General features: G+C 44.9%; 1 protein-coding gene across 2 annotated transcripts in view; it reads left to right on the plus strand.

The window, feature by feature from the left end:
• Positions 1-2,377: 2,377 nt before the first annotated feature.
• Positions 2,378-15,569, plus strand: part of BCR (BCR activator of RhoGEF and GTPase) — a 99,908-nt gene continuing 86,716 nt past the window's right edge. Inside the window, exons 1-2 of one of the 2 annotated variants that reach the window (XM_064727361.1) lie at positions 2,378-2,587; positions 2,925-4,469. In XM_064727361.1, coding sequence (XP_064583431.1) covers positions 2,963-4,469 — 1,507 coding nt within the window. In that variant the 5' untranslated portion in view covers positions 2,378-2,587; positions 2,925-2,962. Of the gene's footprint in view, positions 4,470-15,569 lie in introns of both variants that reach the window. The other variant, XM_064727360.1, reaches the window with a different exon arrangement.

Raw genomic sequence — 15,569 nt, forward strand, 5'->3', positions numbered from 1 at the left:
GAAATTGCCACTCTCTGAATTTGGAGAAGGAGTATTCCTTTTTTACCCTGAGTTCATCGAATGATTTAGACTGAATGGGACTTCCCAAGACTTATCAGCTTTGTCAAACTCCTCCGAGAGTGCTGCTTTGTGTTAACAAAAATACGATTTTTTAGTTTCAGCCACATATTAATCAGAAACCATGTTTTATATCTCACTTTAAAAGCCCAGCTTATGCCCTACGGTTTTTTGTTTGTTTGTCCTTAAAACCCCCCGGTTCTTTCGCGTGGGATGATGCTGAAGAGCATCTCTCGGGAGCTTTACAGAGCCGAGCGGCTCCTTCTGCCCACCAGAGGGAGCCCGGCGGCCGCCGCAGGATCGGATCCGTGCGGGCTCGGAAGCGCTTTGCGATCTCTCCCCGGCCAGCAGAGGGGATGGGCCGGGCAGGCCGGCCTGAGCTCAGCCCCTCAGCGCGGCAATCTCGGCCTCAAATCACAGGTACGTGTCTGCCACCGTAGTCTTAAAGAAATTTTGTGTCCAGTTAAAATACTGCTCTGTTCAATGCATAAAGTATCAGCAGAAATTCAGAGAACAATTCCCAGTGGAATTTCGGGAGTTGTGCTACCTCAGTAGATAAAGAGGGTGTAGTTGTTTAACAATATTATTCACTAAAAGGTAAGTGTGCACACAGAAATCCCTCATGTGACTCATTACTATTCTTCCTCCCTCCAGAAGGGACACAAATGTCAGAAAAGCAGACCCACACAGAAACCACTCCAGGAATAAATCAGAATGGGGAGCCCTCAGTAAAAGTTCTGTATGAATTCAGAACAGATCCCAGTGATGTCACGTACCTGCCATTGTTTATAACCATGCCAGTACAATCTCATAATTCCTAGAAATACATTGCATGTCAGAATTCTGTTGGTCAAACTGCCACTAAGCAAACAAATAGTATCAATAGAGAAAAGGCAGTGTATTTTACTTCTGTGACAGATTGAGAAGTCTTGAATGATTTATAGAGTTATTTATTAAACATATAGATTTTATAATGATTTAGCTCATAATCTGTTTTCCATATAGGTCAGCCAAAGCCTGTCATGTGTTAAAAGCTGAGGAAACAAGTGCAGGAAAAGCAGTTAAAGCCAGGAAACAAAACCAAGAGGGATGAACTATGCAGAAGTGAATATATGAGTAGCCATTTGTGATATAGCTGAAAATAGCCCAAAATATTTTCATTGGCATATAAAAAAGCATGGAGAGGAAAACTGTCTCATGGATTTGGAAACAGCACATATCTCAAAGGTAAGAGAGCTACTCCCATGGAGTTGTGTTTTTCATTCCTATGGGATTTTATTAGTTCTTATCAGAGCTATATCCCACTCTCTTTGCTAGCAACATGTACCTGAAAAATATGCTTCACCACAAACGTGAAAGAAACAGTTTTATGGGGGATATGAGGGGTACATATCATCTTTGCCTGTCCTCCAAGCAGGCAAGATGGAGCTTTGGTTGCTTTTTACCCTTTTATCAGAGGTTGAATTCGTACATGGAAAGGACACATGCTGTAAGCAAGGTTAAGAAGGAAGTGTGATGGTGTGATTTCAGAAGGAAAATAATACCCAGCAGCCAGAATTCTGTTTAAATCATTTGCCACCCTTCACCCAGAGGTGAAGTGTGGGACTGAGTTACTGGGGCTAAATAATATACAGGACAAAAGTGAGACTTGATGCCCAAACAAAGCAGCCTTTATTGTCAGTATCAGAGTTACTTTGGAACAGCAGTTGCCCACCTCAGAAATCCAGTTTATAATTTATTAGCAAGGAAGGTGGGATTGAGGGACTGACAAGCCTGCTACTACCCAGCACTTCCATGAGTGGGGGAAAACGTGACCTTTGAAGGTGAGCTGCATCAATGCCTGGGGGGAGAGCCTTGCTATGAACACAAGAGAGAGCACGGGGACGTGCTGCTGTTTATACATAATATATGAGGGCATGGCTGTATGGACGGATACCTCCCTATGCACACAGGGCTGTGTCCACGGCGTGTTCTTAACCAGTCTTAGCTATGGTCGTGTCTGTTCGGTGTGAGGATGCCCAGGCTGCAAGGGCGAGCGGCCGGCATCGCTCAGGACTTTGCCTTTGTCTCAGGGGCAGCCGTGAGGAAGGCGCTGCGGCCCCCCCACCCCCGCGGCTCCCCCGGCCCCGCTGCCCCTTTAAGAGGCCCCAGCGCCGTGTCAGTGCCTGCGCCGGGTCCTTCCCTCCCCTCCCCTTCCGCAGCGCCGCCGGAGCCGGGCCGCGATGGGCCGCCCTGGGCCGCGGGGGCTGCGCCGCCGGGGGGGCTCCCGCGGGGCCGCGGCGCGCTCGGGCACCGCCGGCTAGCGGCGGAGCTCGGCCGGGACGCGCCGCCCGCATCGCCGCCCGCGCGGGGACCGAGTGCGCCCCGAGCGCAGCACAATAGCCGGGAGGAGGAGACAGGGAAAGGGGCAGGGGGAGAGGAGGAGAGAGAAAGAGAAAGCACAACACGGGGGCTGCCGAGGCAGCGCGGAGCGGAGGGCTCCGGAGCGTGGCCGCGCTGAGGACCGTGCCCAGGACGGCGGCGACAGGAGGTGGGTGGGGGGCGATATTTACCTTCCCTCCCCCGCCCCGAGCCCGCTCCTTTGTCCACGCGCTTTGAAGTGCTCGGGGATCGCCGCGGTGGGAGCATTGTTGTTCGCCAGCGAACGATCGGTCATGCCGGGGAGAGGGTAGCGGGTGTACGCGGGGCTGGGGCCGGCAGAAGCAGGAGACGGGGAGGAGAGACGATTGCGAGAGAGGATCGCTGCCTGCCTGCCGCTGCCCTGCATGGACCGCGAAAGAGACGCGCTGAGTTGACCCTGCCCGAGCTGTTTCTGCTTCTACATGTGAGATCCGGTTGGTTTTTTCTTTCCACCTCTTTCTCTCCAGCCTCCTTCTTGTATTCTCCACTTACTCCCGTATGCAAAATGGTGGACCCTGTGGGGTTTGTAGAGGCTTGGAAAGCACAATTTGCAGACTCTGAGCCTCCTAAAATGGAGCTGAAATCTGTGGGAGACATTGAACAGGAACTGGAGATGTGCAAAGCATCTATCCGGAGACTGGAGATGGAGGTTAATAAGGAGAGGTTCCGCATGATTTACCTGCAGACTCTTCTGGCAAAGGAGAAAAAAAGCTATGATAGACAGAGATGGGGTTTTAAACGTGTTTCTCAGTTGCCTGAAGGGGGTGCAGAGCAGCAGATCCAGGACCTGCATCATCACCAGTCTGCTGACCAGGACGAATATGAAAAAAGCAAGTCACATCACGGGGAGGAAAAGTTCAAACCCAGGATACCCTCTATGAGGAAGCTGTCTACCCAGAGCGATGGGTCAGACCTGTCACCTTTGGACAGCCCCCACCACGGGGAAGGAGAGCAGGACAGGTGTAAGTACTATGGTGAAGAGAAACTGAAGAGAGTTGTAGAAGACATGGAGAATCGCTGTGATACAGATGGCTCTCCTTCAAAACACAGATCGGCTTCCACTCGCAGGCTGGTGGGATCTGCTGAGAAGGAGGGATCATTTGAACCTAAGGAGAGAGGGAGCAGCACCAGCGTGGCAGCCCTAAGGTCCAATTTTGAGAGAATGAAAAAGGTTAATTCTCACTCTTCTGGTGATAACAAGGATGTTGTTGAAAAGCCCTTTTATGTGAACATGGAGTATCATCATGAGAAGGGTCTAGTAAAGGTCAACGATAAAGATGTTTCTGATAAAATAAGCTCCCTTGGTAGCCAAGCCATGCAAATGGAACGCAAAAAGTCTTTGCACTCCCTCCCTTCTAACATGGTACCCAGCTTCAGCGAGTTCCAGAGGCCTGCCTACAGGGGAAGGTCCTCAGAGAGCAGCTTTGGCTATGATGGAGAATATGAGGATGCTGAACTGAACCCCAAGTTTCTTAAAGATAACCTGATTAATGCCAATGGCAGCAACCGCTCACCTTGGCAGCCCATGGACTTTCAGCCCTATCAGAGTATCTACGTTGGTGGAATGATGGGGGAAGAAGGAAAAGGACCTATTCTGCGAAACCAGGGCCCGCCCGACCAGGAAAAACATCTCACGTGGCCCAGGAGATCTTATTCCCCCAGGAGTTTTGAAGATATTGGAGGAGGATACACTCCTGACTGTAGCTCTAATGAGAACCTCACCTCCAGTGAGGAAGACTTCTCCTCAGGACAGTCCAGCCATGTCTCGCCCAGCCCCACCACGTACCGCATGTATCGGGATAAGAGCCGCTCCCCCTCGCAGAACTCCCAGCAGTCCTTTGACAGCAGCAGCCCCCCGACCCCCCAGTCCCAGAAGCGGCACCGGCAGCAGCAGGTCATCGTGTCCGAGGCCACCATTGTGGGGGTACGGAAAACAGGACAGATCTGGCCCAGTGATGGAGATTTGCCCTCTGCGAGGTGTCACCAGGACAGCTGTTTCCACGGGGATGCAGGTGTGTACCAGCTTTTTGCTTAGTCTTTTACATGTATCCAGCAGGGAACGGCATCCTGGAAATGAATGGGAGACCCTGGGTGAATCACTGTGAGAGGAAAACTGTTTCATGTGAGGATTCTGTGTTTAATTTGTAGTTTTGCTGTTTTAGGAGGATCCTACAGAAGTATATGTCATACTGCATTTTAGGAATTCAGTCTGGATTCCCGGAAGGGTTGATTCAGGCTTCTTTTGAGAGAATCAATGGAGTCCTATATTAATAATTTCTTCAAGTTTCAGTGTGAACACTGAGCTAAAAGGGGCCAGAAGTTCACCAGGTATTCACCGTTTGTGGTGAATTCACCACCAGTTTATTCCCTCCCTCCTATTTGTGCCCTATGGAGTAGTTAAACTCTACCTCAGAGGTGGTAGTGTGCCAACAAGCCACAACCTGAGGGTTTTGCCAGAGCTTTACCGATAATGATGCTGCTCCCACAGTCTTGTTTTTTCCTGTCTGTATTAATTGCAGTGCTAGTTTCTCGTTCTGCCTCGTGTCAGCCTTCAATTAGAGCTGATTGGAGGTGATGATTGTGCAGCTCTGTTCTTGGAGCTTTCTGCTATCGCTGAGTGAAGAAAGAACTTGGAATATCAGGAAGCCCTGAGGGAAAAATGTTAACTACATTTCAGCAGAATAAAACTTTTCATTTGGGGAAGGATGGGCAATGTTTGAATCCGTTTTTGTGTAACTCATTCAGGCATGCAGGTGTATCTGTGGAATCAGTGAGTTTATAGGTGGAAGAGGCATACAAGAATTGTATTAATTCAGATGCAGTTTTTGAATGTCTGTGGATGTCTGAACCTATTTAGCAAGGCAAGGCATGTAATGGAAGTAGTATCTTGTGCTAACACCTGTAGTCTCCTATGCAGTAAATGAAAATCAAATCCAGGAATGAAGAAAATAGGAATGTTTGTTTTGGTAGATTTCTTTAATTATAAATCTGTGAGTTCTCTCATGGGTTTTTCTTTGTCTCTTTGAATCTCTCAGTTTAATAAGGGATTAACATGTTATTTGTCAATGGGACCAAATTCCTGCAGTATTGGGTGATTTCAGAGGCCTGTCAGAGATGTCCTTTTCTCAGGTTGTGAGAATTTTCTCTGTTACTTCTCAGAAGAGTAACTGCTCGAAGGAGATGCCTGGCTTTACTTTCCCTGCTGATTGTTTTTGTCAGCAATACTTTTGGGAGCCACAACGGAGAGAGAACTCTTCTGTGCTTTGCTGCCATCCTCTTGCCCTGTTGTTATTGGAAGGCTGGGCAGTTGTAGTGGATGTTCAGTGCACATGGAAGCTCTGCACCTCCTCACGGTGACTTCTCCCTTATCAGACTGGATGGACATCCCTGTTTTCTCTCTGGGACTGCTGCATTCTTGCTGGCTTTTAGGGGAGAGGCTGAGTCTTGTGCTCATTTGAACTGAGCTCAGCCATCTGTCTCTGCTCTTGTTTACTGATGCTCTTTAGATGACTGGGAAGCCTCCTGGCAATTTCAGTTTTTGCAGAAGGAAACAAAGGGGTAAAAAATAACAAAGGTTGATAAAGCTTGAGGGTAAATTCAGCTTTCAAAAAGGCAGTAGGTAACTTTTATTTTAAATAATTTAGCTGGGATGCAGTGATAAAAAGAAAAAGGCAGCTGAAAAGTCAGAACACTCACAATTCCTGGATGCACTGGAAAGCTTTGTGTCTTGTTCCTAAGGATGACCACACATTGCAGGCAAGGACAGAATGTAACTGATCCACCTTCTGCTTTCCTCAGCACAGGGGGTGACATGGCAGGCTTAGCAGGAACTTTCACCAGATGGCTAATCAGCACTGTCTTGCACATTAGCTGGTGGCAACTTTTTACTTAACCAAAAAGGCTTATGCCTTCAGGAGGGCTGTGTTTCTGATTAATTTCTACTGAGCATCATTTTATAGGAGTTTTCTTTCCTTCCCAATTGGGATGAATTTTGATCTGGAACCAGTTGGCAGCACCTCCTTTTCATAAAACAAACAAAAGGCCTGAGAGAGCAGTGTGTGATGATCTGGCTGGCTCCCATTCCCTGCTCTGATCCGGGCTGTTCTCCATGCCCACGTGGTACCAAAGCCATTCTCACATCCAGACACATTTTCCAGCACCTGTGGTTCCCTCACTGCTTCTGCCAGGCTTCCCTAAAGTTTTGCTTGAACAGAGTGCAAGTTTCAATCGCAGTAGGTTCTGGCCAGCCTTCATGTTAATTAGCATCAAGTGGGGTTTATTCAACAGTACTTGACTTCTCTGTGTATTCAGATTGTTTTGTGTTTTCTGGCTTTGCCTTTGATCACTCTTCCCTTAGTAAAGCTGAGTGTGCTGGGGACAGGTGCAGTGTGAAATTTCCATCTGGATCTGTCCCAGTGCACCTTGAGCTTGGCCAGCAGACACAGGCTGTTCTGGCCAAATTATTTCATGACTTCACAGTTAAGTGATGTTTTCCTGATTTGGTGTTACAAAAAAAGGATGTAACTCTCAAGTGGATGGGGTCTGTGCCAAAATTTGAATCTGGGTTTTTGGAGGCGGATTATCAAAAACATTAAAGCAGACCAAGGTATAGTAGGCTTTCAGTTTTTTCCAAGGAGCAGCATGAGAGCTTCAGGGTTGAGATTTGGTAATAGCTGTACTTTCTATTAAATGTACTTAATGAAGCCTGGGCAAAGATATTGATATTAGGATTAATTATGTATCACTAATTTCCTGTAGCGGGAATAGAAAAAAAGATCACATCTTAACTTTGCATTAAGCTTGAATATCTTTACTGTGATTGTGAAGAAAGAACAAGATTTTTTAAATTCTGCCTTCTGTTTAACATTAGTTGCAGACATAGACGTGAGAAAAGGCACCCATTGTGCATTTCTGCTTATGGTCAAGGGGGGAAAGTTGCACAGTTCTGTTATGGAGCAATGGGATCCTGTAGTGGCCTCAGCTGGGACAGTTTCTAACTAACAGCACTTTGTTAATGAAGAGCACACTGGAGCTCTTGCTTGGCTTTGGAGCTTGCTGCATCAAATCAGTGTTGTCACTCTGTGTGAAATGACTTTATCTGTCTGCATAATAACATGGAAACTTTCTGGAGTCCACAGAAATAATATTTACCTGCACAGCTGCCTCCCTCAAGGTGCCCCAGCACTAACTCTGTTCACGTGAGAGGGCCTGGTGGTGCTCTGAGAGAGCCGTGCCAGGCTCTGTCTCCAGACAGCCACCAACCACCACAGGGCTCAGTATGAGGTCAGTTTGGGCATATGTGTCATTTAATTCCATTGGAGTGAGCTTTTACTTATTTTAGCCTCTACTAAATGTGGGAGTTCTGAATGTCCCTTGCTGGAGAGCATGGAACGTTCCCTGTTTTTAGTGAGTTTATTGTAGGGAAGGGAAAGAGCAGTGGAATTTATGCATGTGAACTGAACTGCAAATCCTGTTATGTCAACAGAAGGCCATTTTAAAACTCCTGCTTACCTAGAGCTGAAGGTTCTTCAGTTTTTGTGTGCCTTGAATGCCTGACCAGATAAGCAAGCATCTGAATTTCCTGCTTTTAAGGCAAACTTGACACTACTTACTTGTAAAACCCCAAGAAATCACATAGTGTCTCATCATGGCAGGACCTTATTCTGTACCAGTTTCTGACGGATTTGCTTCCTAAGTTATTTGCATCTTCTGAGATCTTAGACAAGTTTCTTAACTCTGCACTTCTTCCACCCAGTATTGTATTCTGTGAATTTTAGTTTTGAGATGTAGTTTGAAAAGTTCTTTTTGGGATTTTGCAGACTCCTGAGGCAACATGTCAGTGCTGTTGCTGTTGTTCAGAAGCACAACTTCCCTTTGAGCAGCTGAGGCAGAACTTCAGCCCACTCTGTAGAGATTCTTCCTTCTGAGGAGCTGAAATGTAGGAACTTCTATAATGTGCAGATTGCTCGTTAATTTTAAGGCCTGCTGGCCATAGGTCCTTCTTTCCATCTGTGACTTCCATTGGATCAATAATGCAATTTAAATTTTCCTGACACTTGTTTAGTTCATTTTGCTGTTACTTCTTAAACATGTTTTAATTCTTCCCTGTGATGATCAGTGATTTCCTTGATGCCAAGATGCTGTTTAAATGCAACCCCCCACCCTGCCTTGCTTTTCAGCATTTTAGTGGCTTTTGAGATTTCGGAGATTATCAGGATGCTTGCACTACCACTCCCCTCTTCTTAGTCTGGGGGAGTGAAGAGCTCCCTCTCTTTCTCTTCCAGATTTCTCTTTCCCTACAGCAGAGTTTAATGGAATCCACAGAGCTGCTTTATGTCCCCAGTGACTGTAGTGGACTCTGAAGTGTTTGTTTTGTTCCTTCTTCCACAGAGAGTTGCTGATGTTTACCTCAGGCCTACCAGAAGTAATAGCATGTAGACAGATTTTATTTTTTCTTTTCTTATGTTCACCCTAGATCAGGTATTTTTGCAGTCACAAAGCACCTGCCTTTGAAGTGGGAGTGTAAACCAATCCACAAAGGAGTTGTCTGGTCCTGGGGAGCCCTGGAGACTGCTGGTGTCCCCTCATCTGGACAGACTTCCAGGGTGCAAAACTGGAACTTTATGTTCTTAATTCTTATAGTTATGCTATCTCGTGCTAATGCTGAGAAATAGAAAGCTAAGAGCTTGCTAATTTGTGCAACTAATTGCTCTACCATTTTTCCCAAGTGTTTCCATTTGTGTAAGATCTCTGGTTTGGATATTTGGATAAAATGCTAAGTACTGTGTTCAGTCACTCCTTCATTGACAGCTTGCTTTTCACTGCCACCAGAAAGTTTCACTGAGACCTGAGCAAAAGTAATAAAATGAGTTCACTGGAATGGCAAGGAGGCATCCTGAGTAACAGATTTGGGATGAAAGAAAAATAAGATTTAATTAGAAAAGTTGCTAAATCTTCAAGTGTGGGTTAGGAAATGCTTATTTTTGACTGCTGGGCAGCATACTAGAGCTATATACTGACTCTTAAAAGAAGTGTTGAGGGTGGGGAGTGTGATTTGTAATCCAGATTTGGCTTTGAAGGCTACCTGAAAGAAGGGCCAGCAAAGGAGGCCTAAGCCTGTGAAGGTTTGGGCCCCAGTAATAGCTGGAAACAATTCTTCTTCCAGTTCTAGCATGTTTAGCAGTTTGCTCTCTAATGCCCTGCCCTGCTCCCCAGCCTCTTAGGGGTAAGCAGCCATCATGCAGAGGCAAGGGGGACCTGCATTTCAGCTTCAAGGAATTTTGGAGGTCAGTCCATAAAGGTTAATGAGGTGAGACTTGGCAAGCTGTTTGAGAATTGCTCCATTTCAATTACCACGGGGAAGCATATTGCTGCTCGTGGAAATCAGTGTTGATTGGAGGCACAGCTTATCTGGAGCTTGCTTTTCCCCAGAGAAACCAAGACCAGCAGTTTGGGCTTTATTTTACTGTCTCCTCTTTGATTTGTTCTACTCAGTCAGATAAGCATGGAAAGAATAATAAGGGTCTGATCTTGTTCTTCCCCTGGTGAAATATAAGTAATCTTTTGCTGGCACATGTCGGAAAAGCAATGGTGTTCCAGTGCAGGTTGAATGGCAGATGGATGGAGGGGCAGGCTGCAGGTGACTGGAGAAATGCTGGCATGGGTTAGTTTGGGTGAGAGCATATGAATGAAGGACTTCCAGAACACCAATTTGTGTGTCTTGGGTTACAAAGCAGGTTTTGGCCAGCTCACTGATGACAAAGTGATTGCTTTCCTGATCATATCTTTAAATTACAAGTGATATGAAAGTAACCATAAGCTGTAAATAAATCCTTGGGTGTTGGTCTGCCTTTCTACTGAGACATTTTTACAGATCCATAACTTCTCTAATTTTTTTTTTCAAGTTGTACTGTATGTGTTTTAAACAGTAAAAGTATCCTGTGTAGGACAATGTGCTGTATTTCTGTCACAAAATCTGGCTCAATTTGCAGATTTGTCTGTTACTAAAACAACAAAGCATGTCTCCCTCTCCCTGCCTTCTTCCTAGGTGCCAAAATGGTATCTCTCAGACCTTTCTTAACCAGGTTATGGCTCATGAAGTAATCAGATTATTGCAAATGTAATTGGAGGCTCTGCCCAATGTGGCAGCTGGAGTCAGGTTAGTTGCTCATGGCTACACAGATGCTGGAGGAGTATTTGTGTGAGGACTGCCCTGTAGGAAGTGTGAATTGCTGACGTTCAGTGTGTTGGTTTGTACTACTGAATTGTGCCTGTTGGTATTACAGGCCTTTTGCATAGTTGTTACCTTTTGTTATTTTGTTATTTTCAGTCATTTCAGCAATCTCTGTTACTACTGGGCTGGGTGGTATTTTTAAAAAATTATTATTTATTTTATCTTGTGGTGAAGAAACATTATTTTTAAAAGAAAGAAGGTTGTGCTGGATCTACTCTTCTGGAAAATAATCTGTTTTTTTTTTAAACCCTCAAAACTACCCCATTCTCTTCAGGAGCTTCTGCACAAGTCTTCTGAAGTATCCAAAATCCACAAATTCCTTGCAGATTGGTCTGTGACAGCAGCACAGTCGCAGCCATGGCAGGCTGCTGTGGATCACACAGTTTATCTGAAATCTAAGCAGGCAGCCCTGGTAGGAGGAGTTAGAGTGAGTAACTTGTGTGCTTGGACTCCTCTCCTTGAGGTGTGGAGAAGTGCAGCCTTGGCTCACTGTGTGTGTTTACTTCTTAAGAACTCCAGAATATTCCAGACTCCACACTGCAATGCAGCTCCTTCTCTGCTGGGGTATTTATCAGCTCTTCTGTTATCAGCAATTACGTGCTCCCTTGGCTGCAGAGCTAAGGAAGGAGTGCCCATTTTGAACCCACAAGATGGGTGAGGCTGGAGCAGGCTGTTAGATCAGTTTTAAGAAACCCAACACACAAAAAGCCCCCAAAAAGCAACAAATCCCTCAGTTGCCTACAGCCACATCTGTGTGTTCCTTTGAAATGGGCCAGCAGCTTCCTAGGGTAATCTGTTCTGAAGGAAAATACCTTGTTCCCTGGAGCATCAGGCTCCAAATGCGTTTGAGCTGCCAAAAAGGGAATGGAATTGGTGTGTTGCCAGCAGGGAGGTGTCACACACAAGCCCAGCACTGATTTGCTGCAGTGCAGTTCCGTGGCAGGGCAGGACTGCCCAGCAAGCAGCCCCTGCCTGGGCTCAGGGTGTCCCAGAGGAGTCACATTCTGGTGCTTGCAGTGAGCCAGGGCACACAGCACTTGTTTCTGTGCCTGCTGGTCCAGCTGCCTCAGCTCATAATTCACTGCCTCAGTTTCAGTTCTGCTTCCTGCTAACCCAGAGCTGCTCCGGAAATTTTTGTATAGTGGCCTGAAGTGACATTATGACATGAAGTTTCAGAAAATACTGTGCTCGGAACAGTAGATCACTGTTGGAAGACTTGGATGCCTTGGATTCCCCTGTCTTTGCCTGTCACTTCTATAAACTGTCCCCTTTGTTTGAATCCTTTTAGGTAGAACAAGTATGGGAGTCCCTTCCCTGGGTAGGACAATTTTGCTTTACACTCTCCTGAGGTGGTCATTGGACCTTGTCAGTCTGACAGGGATGAAACCACTGACGTTGTTCTGAGAAAACACAATAATGCCTCAAGTGTCTTTGAGAAATCATGGTATTTGGATGAATAAATCTGTCTTTGCCAGCTGTATCAATAACTTATTTGGATTTCTAGATTAGTCAGCAGAGAATGCCCAGTTGCAAAATTGTCTTGCAGTTCTCCCACCTAAGCCTAAGTGTGGTGGATACCAAAGCCAGTGCTTAGCTGGGATTGAAGGTGTCTTGTACAGGTGATGGGCATCCTACCCCACATCAGTGGCTGCAGTGAGGAGAGCACATCTCACACTCCATTCCTTCTTTTTCTTTTCTTGGTTTTCTTAGAAAGCTGATGAGTGAAATCTGAATTGCAAGGAGGAAGAAGAATCTGACAAGCTGTCAGATGAAAATAGTCTCTTTAGCCTGGGGACATAAACCACTTCTCTAGTCCTAGTATTGATCATCTCTGGCTCCTGGTCTGGGGTAAATGGGGATCAGGAGGAGAATGTTTTAGTCAGATCCAGAGTATTGTCTCCCTAAGCTGGAACAAGCACCTCTCAGCTCACAAAAGCAAGATCCTCAGGGGCCCTCAAGAGCTGCTTCTGACTCTGACAGAAAGCTGGTGCACTTAATGTGAGCAATTCATTGGGCTTAAAAGTCACCTGAATAATTGTTTGGGTGAATCTTTTGTTCAGCCTTTTCTCCATTGGCATCTTTCCCGAGGAACTTACTCAGGGGAATGAAGAATCCTGAATAACTCATTTGTGTTCCCCATTGTCTGCTCTTGCCCTCTTTCCCTTGGAACCTGTGACTGTAATGGGCCCAGAGGCAGATGCTGCTCTAACAGAACTCATGATAAGCATGTGTGTGATCAGGTGAGGGGCTGGTGTGTGACAAGCAGGATTGTGTTTAGTCCTTGAGTATATCCAGAAGAGCCAGTGTGTGCTCACCTCAACAGGGAACCCAGAAATTTGCTGTCTCACACTTATTCAACAGTTTAGTTTTTTGCTGGCAGAAGGGCCATTGGCAGACCTGGCTGATGGTCCCCATCCTCTTTTCAGAGGATAGGGACCAAGGAAATCCTTGGTTTTCCTTTGGTGTTTCAGGGGGTGTATTGAGCTACAGGCCTGACTGCCTTCTTGAATTGATCTGTACTGCCTGACAGGGATGAGAGACTGATTGCAATTTTGAGATGGTTTGCATGGTCTGATGCTCTTGCCATTCAGATGAGGGCTGGGTTCTGCTTCTTGTGAAAGCAGAAGCTCTCTCATATCTTATGAATTTATATGAGGCCACAGTGCAGACAATTATTTTTCACTTCCCTGTATTCTTGAGTGATGTTTTCACTCACAATGCAGAGAGTGCAGACCTGTCACTGCACCCGTTCAGGCTTTGGAGGGGCACTTGCTCTGTTTGACTTGCTGAATTTCTTGAAGGTCCTCCTGAGCACAGCTGAGCAGTTCCACAAACCCATAAACCTTTTCTTTTGCATTGCTGAGAAACCACACTGCTTTATATAGAAATATTTACATAGGATTTAAACATCACTTTGACCCTTCCTAACCCAAATTGATTTTGCATCTTCTGTATGCACTGAGTGAAATGTGCAGTCACAGAGCTGAAGCCAACTTGCTATTACCAGTTTCTGTATTGCTAAAAGGATCAGTGTTCTCGGTATGAAAAAATATTAGGAAAGAAGGTATGCATTTGGAATAAGTAACAAGGAAGCAGCAAGAGAGCTTAACAAATTTTGTTTGGGTTTTTTTGCTTGGATTATTGTTTTTGGTTTATTTAATAGTTGAAAACATCAGTGGCTACTCTTGTGACCTCTAACAGTTTCTTGGGAAAGCCTTGATTGAGGTCTTGCTGGTGCCAGGAGAATTCTGGTGACTGTTTTGCTGTGAGTGAAGCTCCACAAACAGCAGTAGCTGTTTGTTTCTATGTAACTACCTGAACCAGAATTTCCAAGATACTTTGATTTTGAAGTTTGAACTTGAGCTCTGACTTCAAAAGCACTGATAGGGTCTTCACAGGCTTAGATTATGAATGTTTTAGAACTGACATGCATGCAGGTTGTGCTGTTTCAGTAGCAATACTGATGTGGCTGAGCTGTGCTGGGCAGGCAGTCCAAAACTGTAATTTTATTTTGAAATTTTTTGTACCTCTTGGAGAACTGTGTAAGCTGGCCATATGTATCTGCCATGCCTCCTGGTTAGGTGCTATGGAAACACTAATGTAATTTGGAAAGCATTTTTATTTTATTTAATAATTCTTTTAGCCATCCTGCATCTGCCATCCTAAAGGGGAAAATGGCCTGGCAGAGTGAGAAAATTCACTCAGCCTTGAGCACTGACCTAGACATAATTTGTTGTGGTCTCTGCTCAGACTGAAACAGGGACTAATGTGACCTAAGCTCTGCTTTGTTCTGTGCTGATAGGTAAACATAATAACATTTCTGCTGCAGATAAAGGGTTACACATCTTCCTCCACTTAGTGTCCTCCATTCCTGAGCATGTTAGAAGTCTCAGCATCTCCACTTAAAGCAAAGAAGGAGACCTGATTATCTGTTACATAAATGTGTTCTGAATATTTATGTGCACAAGGAGAATCTGAAGAGGAAGAATTTTTAACTTGAATATTTTATTCTCTGTATAGGTGTTTCAGACTGTTTTCAATGTATATGCAAATATGCGCTGATGCAAAGATACAAGCAAATTTACAGAGTTTTACCTAAACTTTATAAGGAGCTTTTTCTTGTAATTAGACCAACATCTGGTTAAGGAAGCATTCTGATGCTAAAACTGGTTTTCCCATTAATAGACACTTGCCATGTAGGGCTGATGCACATTGAAACAGGCTTGTTTAATAGTCCTTAATAATTGGTTGCTTTGTGGTTGTGTTTTTTAGCTTGTAAGGAAACGAGTCATTTGCAAGTGTTTTTCAAAACACATGTAAAGAATGAAAAGGGAACTTAAGAAGAAAAACAGCCTTAGGTTTATAGCAAGCTTTTATCTTAATATAGTGATTTGCATAAATAAATTTCCATGCGTGTTAATGAGGAAATATGTAGCTCAGTCTTTTGAGTTGTTGAAACTCAGGGTTTTAGCTGAATTTGGTGAGCTCTAGTGTACTGGAATCAAATTTGGTGCATTTCTCCTGGATCATGCTTTAGTTAGTAAATTGATTAACTTCCTCGATAGGTATGTGTTTAGAAATTGTTTTGTATCCATGTTTAACTTTTAAAGGAAAGTACTGTCAAAGAAAAAAAAAGACCAAAAAAAACCAAAACACAGTGGAAAAAACCAAAAAACCTGAGTTCTGTTGCTGGAGGGCTTGTCCTTTTACTGATTTCTACAATTCATATGCTTGCTTCCACTATTTCTTTTTCTTTCTACTTAATTCTGTGTTTCCTCTCCCAGTAAATAAGCTCAGAATCTGGGGGTTTTGCCTCTGGCTCTGGTTGCTCCTTATGTGTTAATTCTCTGGGTTTTCTATTTCTTCCTTCTTTTGGTTT

Source organism: Zonotrichia leucophrys, chromosome 15 (genome assembly GCF_028769735.1).
Source record: "Zonotrichia leucophrys gambelii isolate GWCS_2022_RI chromosome 15, RI_Zleu_2.0, whole genome shotgun sequence".
Classification (NCBI taxonomy): Eukaryota; Metazoa; Chordata; class Aves; order Passeriformes; family Passerellidae; genus Zonotrichia; species Zonotrichia leucophrys.